Source organism: Corvus brachyrhynchos, unplaced genomic scaffold (assembly GCF_000691975.1).
Source record: "Corvus brachyrhynchos isolate BGI_N302 unplaced genomic scaffold, ASM69197v1 scaffold66, whole genome shotgun sequence".
NCBI classification, from domain to species: Eukaryota; Metazoa; Chordata; class Aves; order Passeriformes; family Corvidae; genus Corvus; species Corvus brachyrhynchos.
Window position 1 is genome coordinate 3,584,968 of NW_008238440.1, and position 10,688 is coordinate 3,595,655.

The window sequence follows — 10,688 nt, forward strand, 5'->3', positions numbered from 1 at the left end:
CTTTCTGGGGGGAAACAGGGAGGGGAGAGTAGGAAGGGTGGAGGTGATGCTTTGAGATGCAGGAAGTTTCCCACCATGGCACGGAAGAGCAAACTCCTCCTTGAGCACTTTGGAGATTTTCACTTGGTCTTCTCCAGGCACAGCTCCTTGTTGAAGTCAGCAATCCTTGTGCTTCCTCTTGAAGCAGCTCAGAGACCAGGAATTAGTGCAAGTGATGCTTTCATTCCTCCTCTGGTTGTCCTTCCTTTTTCTGCTTCAGCCCAAGAACCCCTGGATTTGGCTGTGGAGTGTGGGCAGGGAACAGCTGGCAGCAGGGGTGACCCAGAGTGCCCAAGGCAGCTGGACCTGCAGGATTCCTGTGGCCTGTTCATCCGTTCCATCCTCCAGCTGCAGTTCCAGCAGGGAACTCAGGGGTGCTTTGCATCACGAACCCTCCAGCCCTTCCCTTGAATGGAACATCGAGCTGCACACAGAGCTCGTGTCAACGCTTTCCTTTTCAGTCTGTTTTCTGTGTGACACCAGTGGCTGCCAACAGAGTCAGTCTGACCGTGATACCCAAATTAAAAAATCCTGGAAAACTCAGTGTAAAATGGATGTGATTTTATAGAAATAACTTTGGTTTTGATACTTGCCGCCAAACTTACCCCACTCAGCACAAAACTGAAAGTTGAGAGTACCTGAATGCTTAAAAGCTCTTAAATTAAAACAAACCTACAAAACACTGACATGTTTTTTGTACTGACAATACACTTTTTAATGAGGAGAGTATTAAAAGTCGAGGATGACCTGAAGGTACCACCCAAAATACTAATTTGCCTTTACAATATTCACAACATCCAAACTCCTGTCAGAATTTGCCTGCGGTTTGTTCTTTTGTACTTGACATCTGCTCTACATCGGACTCCTCAGACGAATACTGTAGTAGCAGTAGTCATTCAAAAAGAAAAGCAAAAGCAGAAAAGCAGGGAAAACACTCAACTGCAGGTCTCACTTCAGAGTCTGGAGATCTCCTCACTCACACTGGAGGGGGGACAGGTGAGAGCAGGGTGAGTTTAAAGGGGTCACAATCCAAGCCAGCAAAAAAGAGAAAGTCAACCAATTCACAATTTCTGTGGTTAAAATGTAATGCTCTTAATCCATCTTACCCTTGAAGGGAAGAACATTACCTGGGGACTGAAATAATAAAGATTTGTTCGTTAATTATTTACTCTGTAATCAAAAATGAACCGATTGCTAACCAAGCCAGGATCTTTAAATTTTAACTATTAATCTAATTTGCTACTAATTTTCTGAAGGCTGAGTATAAAACTGTTCATTAAAAATCTCCTAACACCATTTTGGTTTTGACTATGTTTATAGAAGATAATGTACTGTTTTCTAGAACCCCTGAAACCTTTCTAAACAGAGCTGAATATTCTGCTAATGAAATCCCTGGGAAGGTAGGAGGTACAGTGGTGTTTATTTGCGGCCTAAATCTTTGTACTTGAGGACTCGGCTGTTCAGGAGTTTTGCTGTGGTACTCGACCAGCTCAGCCTTTGGATAAATGTTGTGCAGAATGCAGGGATCCCTCAGCTCTGCAGCGTCTTGAAAACCTGACACTGAATATGAGACAGATGTGCAGGAGGCATTATTTGCTTACTCAGTGCTGTCTGCTGCCTTATTTTCACACTTATTTACTTCTATGCTATAACTTAGACCTCCAGTGTTATTTTTTTGATTACTACCTAAGAAGAAAAAAAGGAAGAAAAACAGTTCAGCAGTAAGGACCATATGTAGATGCATTTGTTGTGTGTTTATCATACATATGAATTGAGGGTCTTTATTTGCACAAGTGAAAGCCTGTTATCAGTAGTGACAAAAAAGTTGATTGGAAGAGCCTGGTCTTGTAGTTTTCATTTTCTCTACTTTTGTGTGGCTTTTTACAGACAGATCTGCTGCAGGATATCGAGACAGACACTGAAAATACTTATTATTGATGAAGACTAATGAGTTCTGTGTTTTCTATAACATAGAGGTTTTTTTACTTTAATGGGCTACCAAAGTGCTGTAGACTGCAAGTTGTAAACCCTGCACAGAAGTGTTGGTTTGTTGAATAAAATGCTTCTATTAGTGCCTTTCAAAATCATGGAAACTTTCCAACTGCTCATGTCTTTCACCTTACTTTTTTCCCTGAGATCTCGTATGTCAGACTTCTAAGAACATTTTCCATATGGAACTGGGCAGGAAGGATAGAGATCCATGAGTAGTGAGACGGCAGAAGAGCATACACAACAATATTCAATAGTCAAAACTATTTCCATTGAAAAACTGGCTATAGGGTAAAATGGCAATTGGATTCCATAAGTTTTTCTTTGTATTCTCCATACACAGATTAGCTGAAAATCTCACATTCCCTCTGCCTTGCAAATGCAACCATAGCCCTGACATTCAGGAAGAGAGTAATTTAATTTGCTATGCTGTCTTAACCAGGGACTTAAGTGCAGCAAAATCTGACATTTTTACCCAGACAATATTATGTAAAGCAGTGAGCTGGGGGCCCAGGTTCGTGTTACAGCTGATGATTCCCAGTAAGTCGTGCAGCAGCAGAGCAGTGCAAGGGTGACAATGCGTTACCGTGGAGGCTGCAGAAATAAAGCTGCAGCTGACATGAAAAGCATGGGACAAAGGTGCTCCACAACTGAGATACCCAAAGCTGAAAAATCTCTGAGAAAGTTGTTCAGCACCTGGCTGATACCCACAGCCCATTATTGTTTTCGTTGAGGGCAGTGGTGGACTCTCCTCTCCGAATTCCTGTGCCAGGCCTGGAAGGAACTGCACGGATTTAAGGCTCCTTGTGTGAGTCCAGTCAGGGGTCCCTGACCTGCAGGAGGAATGAACAGGGCAGGACCTCCTGCAGGTCCCAGTGCAGCATCAAATGCTCTCAGCTGTGGTGGCCCCAACACCTGTAATGAGCTACCTGAGTCGCTGCCATTAGAAATGCAGAGTTTGCTCTTGTGGAGCGCTCCAAATCCAAGCAATGCCTCTGACTCTGTAGGGTGTCCCACAGGCTTTGTAGCCAGCCAAGAGACGTGCAACAAAGGGAGGCATTTTGGACGTTGGTGCTGTCCAATGGCATTTACAGCCCTTCTAAGGTCATCACTTCAGCTGAGAAGTGTGGGAGCCCAGACCTGCACACAGAAGTGCTGCGCTCCTCTGCCACAGCCAGTTCCATCTACAGGGCTGTATTTCCTCCTACCCACAGCTCCTGGAAGCTCTTTGTTAAGCACAAGGCATTACAACAATCCAATTTAGATGTGACAAAAATTACTGTTCCTCTGCCAAGGCACCTACTGAACTGAAAGCTGTCATTCCCAGAGAAAGGGTCACAGCCTTCAGTGGGGCTGCAAGCTTAACAGTGCCATAATTATTTATGTTAATATAATGAGGCTGATGGAAGTGGGACTGCCAGGAACAAGATGAGGAGATTTTCCTGGGTCTTACTAAACTATTCTGAGCAGGAGCACTTGTGGTCCAAATCCTTTCCATTCTCCAGCCCCTAAGTTCAAGAACTTGGCGAAGCTTTTTTAGGAGGGTGAAGAATTAATATTTTCAAACATATTTATCTCTGTCCCTGAGCACTAAACTAGTTCAGATTAATATTTTCTTCATTTCCTGTGATAAATATGAGTATTATTAGAAAAAAAAAGAGATCTGTAGGCTCCTAATTGGTTTCCAACGATTCATCCAGCAGCATATTTATAAATAGGAAAAAGGGGAGGGGGAGAAGTCAGCAAGAGAGAGGAAAGTCTTTAAGACATACAACTGCCATTTTACCCAGTGGGCAGAACATTTTTGTGGTACATAACTGATACTATTTTGCTGGTGAGGTAAATTCTTCAGCCTGCTTCATACCTTCTAGTGCTAGAATCCTCAGTACATTTTTTAGTTAAACAGTGTTGTTCCCCCTTGAATTCTGAACAGTGGGCTACAGAGATATTTGCAGACATGCAATTGGAATTTGTTCTTTCTTTTATCTTTTACTTCTCTGTTCAATAACCATGGCATAGAGCACAAGGACAGTTGATGTCATTTGCTAATTCAATTTTTAGAGATTTGTATCTTCAGTAGTATTGGTGTTCAGATGCTCCTTTTTGCAAAGAGGGAGTCAAGGTGTCCATTACAATGCCAAAGGTCTTGTGGGTAATTATAAGTTAAAGGACCCTCCTAGAATGCACAGGCATCACGTTTGATTGCAACTGTAGATTCCTTCAGGTCTCTGTGATGTACTTGAAATTAAACCTGTATTGTCTTTTAATAAAACTAAGAGCACTGAAGTAAATATAAGTGAGCATTAACTCACTTTTTTTAGACTACATCTTACCAGTTTTCTGTCATACACTGCAGTCTTAATCACTGTCAGCTCACTGTATTTTCCTTCTTGGTGAGGAATGGTGATGTTATGCAATGTTACTATGTAGATCATGCTCTGGTTTTTCTAGTCCTATTTTGAGAAAATGCATCTGAGTAAAACTTCATTTTTGGTGATGTCAAGTCTTCCCCAGCAGATAACATTTCGTCTATATTTATGTGACATGATTTTATGCTTCGTGGTTTTGGCAGGTGGAGGAATTATATTTTTTAGATTTTTCATATGGTGAAGAATGTGCAGTCTGGTTTATCACAGCAAGTACAGAGGGTTTGATTTGTTTTCCTAGCACGTGTCACATATAAAAGGCAATGTCCTTGTGCTGTGGTTGTTAATAACTGGCTGCTCCAAATGGATTTGTGCCAACACAGAATCCACCACCACAATTAGCAGTAGTAGGAACTTCAGCTGGCAGCAGCAGAGAAAGCAGTAAAGATTAAATGACTGTGTGAACTGTCTCTCCAAATTAAAACTGATGTGCAATGGCAAAAAATATGAAAATTCACACATTACCCCTTATACTCTGTTCTACTTTGGCAACAATTAGAGACAATGTTGCTGTCTGGGACTCACTATTTTCACACGATAGATTCACTGCATTAGTGACAAGAATCTGAGTAACCACACCAGTAAAACATCTCAAATTACAAAAACTTATAGATGACTTTCAAATGTTTGAGGATACAGATAACCTTTTGAAGAAAGTTGATTTTTAGAGACATTTGTCAGCCTGTTACTGGTTTTTATCTAGTGCTGCATATGTGCTTCCAAAAAGTCTGCTTGGAAATTCCACTAAATTATACCCAATTTTTTTTTTTCTGTGTAGAATATCATCCAGGATTTTCAAGATCTTTGCAAAACAGTATTCATAATAATACTTCTACAGCATAGAATATGATCTTGCTCTAGAGCAGATTATTGTCAGAGGTGCAATAACAAACCTTCCTCTTCTCAAGAGCCATGGCTGAATTATGCTAATACCTGTACAAACAAATCAATGAAAAAAAATTATATCATGAGGATTTGAATAAGTAATTTATTGTACAATATTACCCGATAAAAAACATTCTAGATTAGCCCACGTTCCTTTAGAGTGACCCACAGTTTATTGTCTCACAGTGTCCTGTATGACATAATTGCAAAACACAAATTCTTTTCTACAGTTTAAATGAGCCACTAGGAATGTGCTAGAGCTCCTCAGAAATAGCTCAGGCTTAAGAACTGCCCAAAACTGACCTTTGAGTTCATGAACAGTAAAAAGTCTGATTCATATGTCAGTGTGCAAAAATCACAGCTGGTAACCACTACCTTGGAGAGTCTTGGAAGCCACAGTGATGCAACACATCATTGCTGCTCTGTGAAATGCCCAATCTTGCACTCTGGGTGTGCATCCCATTCCTTGTATTTATTATGGACAGCATTTCATCTTGTAAATCAATCAGACAGGTCAGTCCTCTCCTGGCCATTGTGAAAGCAAAGGGCAACCAGAAGTCCGAGGCTGTGCCAACAACGATGCAGTTTTGTCATTAACCTTGGTATGTACCTGAATAGGCATGTGCCACATTTATCCACATTTGGACACTCTTGCTGTTGAATTTTCAGGATTAGAGCAATTGCTTTGGTGTTGACATTAAAAGCTTCCATGTACAGAGATGCCTGGTGCCATACTCTGACAGTGGTCAGATGTCCCATAATGGATAATAAGAGATATACAACAGATAATAATAGATATATAACAGAAAATAGCTTGCCAGAAAGCAAGGCTAGTGGGGAAAAAAGCCAAATCCAATTAAAATGTCTGCTCAGGTAAATGTGAGCTTTGACTGCAGGACAGAACCATTCACTTTAGACCACTCAGAACACAAAGGCAACACTTCTTGTCGTAAGAAATGTGACCTGTTAGCAGCAACACAAGCTAAAGTGGGCATGTAAGCAGCCAGGCCCACCAGCAGCGCAGCAGGAGATGCTAATTTGCAAATTTTGGCACTCCCTATGTGAATTCCTGCACTGCTCCGTGGTAAGTGCCCGAGCACTGAGGTAACTCCATGGAGAGTTGTTTGCCTGAGCTCTGGAAGCCCAGTGTAAGGTGTGAGACCTGAGGCAGCCTCCCAGAGCTCTGGGAAAGCTCAGCCCCTCAAAACCATGGACAAACTGGGCTCTCAGGCAGCTGGAACAATCTCTAATGAACTGGAATCAGGCAGGGAAAGTGGAACGGGGCAGAGAACTGTGTGTTTTATGGGTTTTGAGAACTGAGTTTATGGATTACCTTTAAGAGAATACATTCTATGAAGAAGAATTTATAAAGAAAATGTCGTAAGTCCCAGCTCTTGCACTGCAACCTGTTTGAACTTCATTAATAGCAAATAGGGGAAAATCTTGGAAAAATGAGGATTATAACTAAATTGCCATGAAAACTTTGACAGCACTGAAGGCCACTGTACACAACTGAATCCTACAACTCCTTCAAACACCCTTCCTAGGCTGCTTTGAACTTTTTGAACCCACTGGACGGTATCTACAGGAGTGGGAATAGGCTGGACAGTTATACTGCTGCCAAAAAGGAAAACTCCAACCTCCTGCATTTGCTTATGGGCTGCAACACAAGATCTTCAAGCCAGGAGAGGACTTCAAACATTACAGGGCTCAACTTATCAGTATAAACACAAGACATCAATCTAACTAAAGGGAGTATATAAAGCCCTGTTCCTGCCAGAGCTGATGAGAACCAGGTTGAGGATGAAAAATAATATGAAGGGTCAGGGCCTCCCCTTGCAAGAAGAGCTGTTGAAGTAGAGTGCTCATAAAAGCAGGGTTTACTTCTTAAAGAAACTCTCTGTTAAAGAAAAGGACACAGGATTTTCCTGATTCATCTTGTTCCAGAACTTTATCACATGTAAATCTTCAGTCTGTGTATAACATTTTGTACAGTGGAAAAAAGTCAGTATAAAAATACTGCTCTCTCATTCTTTATCCACATTATGAGAAAAGCACAGTTTATTATAACAGGAAATAATATTTTATTATAAAATCTGCATGTAAACAAGTAACCAATTAATTGAATAACAGTTAATGGAAGTGCAAATTAACTTCATAAAATGATATCTGTTCTGTATTTAAATATATATATATAATTTGTTTTCTCCCATTCTACTGTGGTTCTACCCCCCCTCCCCACATTTAAATTTAAAAAGATTTATCATTGCTTGCTTTATACTAAAAGGAGTGTACGAGCCTGCGTACAAGTTTAAGTTTTGCTCTGCAAACGAGACAAGTCTGTGGTGATAGTTATCATCCTTTCTTATCTTTGCATCTCTGGTATCCACAAGACAAGAAGATATAGAACATATGTACACAGTGGGCATGTCAAGCCTCATATTTCAAGTCAGTTCATCTACTTGCACACATTGAAACTTAAACCATCTATCAATGAAGCACTGTAGTGTAACTTCCAGACTTGCTTGAGCACCTTAAGGCATTAACGAGAGACTCAAAGGAAAAGTCATTGCTGTTACCACCACGAGGATCATCTACACACTTCTCTGAACAGTCAGGTGCTTGTTCATCCCATGTGCAACACCTGGCCTTGCTGAAAGCTCCTATAGCACAGATAAGTCGTGGCAAGACTTCGATTTTGCTTTGAAAGCCATCTTCTTATTGTTCTTTGCCACAATTCTGCCAAGGAATCGCTTGGCCTTTTTGCTGATGCTCTCTCTCCTCTTGGTGTTGGCCATCCTGCGGGCATTGTCCTCTTTGCTGTCCTTGCGCAGCCGGATCTGCCGCACGATCCCTTCAAACAGGTCCTTCACGTTGTGGTGCAGAGCAGCTGAGGTCTCGATGAACTTGCAGTCAAACACAACAGCACAGGCCCGGCCCTCTGCATGGAAAGACAAAAAAGAAGGTGAGTGGAGATGGACGTTTTGTCTTCATATATACTGGCAGAAAAACAAAACAAAAATTTGCTTTAAGTTAGGGGAGTGGCTTCAATGCCATGAAACAGCTTTACTGCAAAATAGGAAAACCCAAATTTGCTCTCACAGCTTCACCCCCTTACTCTTCTTGGTTTTGTTGTGGTATGGTCAGAAATCTCATTTGATCAATGGAATGAACACATGGCAGCAAAGTCCTTCAGCCAGGCTGTCCCTGTACCGTTTAAAAGCTAAAGCTGATTTAGGAGAGACCCTCGGAAGCATGCTTGCTGCTTGATATGGAACAGTGTGAGGTACAGGAAGAAATGGGGTTTATTCTGGAAGCTGTTGAGCAATTCTGCGCCTCTGCCTTGCTGTAACAAGTGAATTTTCCACACCAACAGAAATGGACCTGATACAGGCCACAAGGTCAAGTCACTGAAAACACTGGTAGAGGTCACAAGGTTGTGCACCACTGGATCTGACCAGGGCTTTTGAAATACACAGTGTTCAGTGTTCTGGACATAAGCATTTAACCCTGAAACATTGCTGCAGCATGAAGTTCCACAGTCAGCTGTGGTAAATAAAGGCAGAGTTGTAAACCTGAGGAAAGTACAGATGTCAGAACAGGTCAGCCCTGCCCTGCCCCAGCCTGAAAAAAAGTAATATTCTCCTGATGAACTCCCGGAAATTTTCTGTGCAGGAATTTAACACTGGGAGCATGGCAAAACAGATAGGGAGAGATGGTTCATCATCAAGGCACCAATATTTCAGAGTATTTTCTCCAGTGGAGAACAAAAAAAAAAAAAAAAAAATCTACCCCAAAACAAAACCCAACCAAACAAAAAGCCTCACAAAATGTTTAAACAAGCAGAATCAATACTGTGGTGTTGGCAGTGGTTCCTGTGCTCTAAGTACCTAAATGGCAGCTGGAACTGACTGAAAGGATTCTCACTGATCACAGCTGGAGAAGATATACAAAAAGACTTTTGAGTAGTGTGAGCCTGGTCCCACCAGCTCGACTCAAAGTCACCTCCAGAAGAAAGGGTTGCACAGGCTGTGTGGGATCCCCTTTCCTATGGCTGCCTGGGCTCTGTGACATGGCACAGCTCAGACTGTCACATCCTGAGCCTAGCAAGGGCTGCTGCACATGTACCATGCAAATAAAGGCCGGCTTTAATAGTCCTACATGAAGCCCTGTGCTAAAGCTGCAGCTGTGATGCATTTTTCTCTCCTGCTGCAGCTCAGAGCTCTGTGCAGCCACACATCTTCCCCCACCACCATCTCCAGTGTTTTCTGTGGTACCAAGTCCTTCAGCATGAACCAGCTGGCTCCATTTCCCCAGTGTACCTCAAATCATACACTTTTCTACATCAAACCCAGACCATTCCTATTGGCCATGATCCTGCATAGCCTTTGCTACTACTTTAGGCAGCACTTGCAAAATTCATAGTGTTTCTTACCATCGACTGAGACTTCCCGGGACCTGACCAGGTCACTTTTATTTCCCACAAGGATAATAGGAATGTCTTCTGTCTGCCTTGCTCTTCTCAGCTGGATTCTTAGCTCAGAAGCCTTTTCAAAACTAACTTTGTCTGTCACTGAGTATACAATAATATAGGCATCTCCCATTTTCATGCAGTGGTTCTGGAGCCATTGGCTGTCATCCTGAAACAACAGACAAGAAATAGATTTATTGTGCCGAAAAATCTATTCCACGCTGGGTAATGATTTATTACTGTAAGCACCTTAAAGATACTTTTCTTAGCTTTTTTATAGAAAGTCAGTAAAAGTAAGTCAACCTCCCCAAAATTTCAAAGATTCTGTTATTTAAAATACAAAACAAAAGAAACCTCTCATTTCCAGAAAGAGTATCAAGTCTGCACTGATCAGATTGACCACCTCTAATTTTACAGTAATTCCCTTGGCTGCTCATGTAAGATGCTGATTATTCAAAGCGTTAAGAGAGTCTCGCTCAGCGCTATGCAGGGTTTTAGACTGCCTGCCTAGCTACAAGAAATTAATTGCAGAGAGAACAAAAGGCAGTACGAATTCTAATTTTTTTATGTCACCTGTCTGATTGAAGAAATAGGCACAGTTGTTCCATTTCTACTTTTTTTTTAAAGAGAACTACAGACCAAGCCATAAAGCAAAAGCATAAGGAAAAAGCTGTAAGTACCTGCTCCCATATATCAAACACCACGAGAGACGCTTCTTCTCCATCAACTATAATTGATCTGTCGTATGTATTGCCTACGGAAAATTAAGAAAAAAAAAAGTTCAGAAAAAGAAGTTATTGTCCTCCATCCCTGCCGGTGGTCTGGGAGGGGGTGGCCTCAGGGGAGGCTCCGAGGCGGGGGGCCCCCGCCCCCCCTCA

At 41.8% G+C, this 10,688-nt stretch overlaps 1 protein-coding gene across 1 annotated transcript; it reads right to left on the reverse strand.

The window, feature by feature from the left end:
- Positions 1-7,271: 7,271 nt before the first annotated feature.
- Positions 7,272-10,661, reverse strand: RRAD (RRAD, Ras related glycolysis inhibitor and calcium channel regulator). Its single transcript, XM_017736606.1, has 3 exons — positions 10,491-10,661; positions 9,775-9,979; positions 7,272-8,280 (listed from the first exon to the last, which is right to left on the reverse strand). Exons 2-3 carry the CDS (start codon positions 9,947-9,949, stop codon positions 8,003-8,005), a joined length of 453 nt encoding a protein of 150 aa, XP_017592095.1. The 5' UTR covers positions 9,950-9,979; positions 10,491-10,661; the 3' UTR covers positions 7,272-8,002.
- Between the last annotated feature and the right edge of the window lie 27 nt (positions 10,662-10,688).

Excerpts from the sequence above, each read along its gene's own strand:
- RRAD (XM_017736606.1), bottom strand. The coding sequence starts at position 9,949 with ATGAAAATGGGAGATGCCTATATTATTGTATACTCAGTGACAGACAAA. Across the intron at positions 8,281-9,774 it reads CCGGGAAGTCTCAGTCGATG|AGGGCCGGGCCTGTGCTGTT; the intron begins GTAAGAAACACT and ends CTTTCCATGCAG.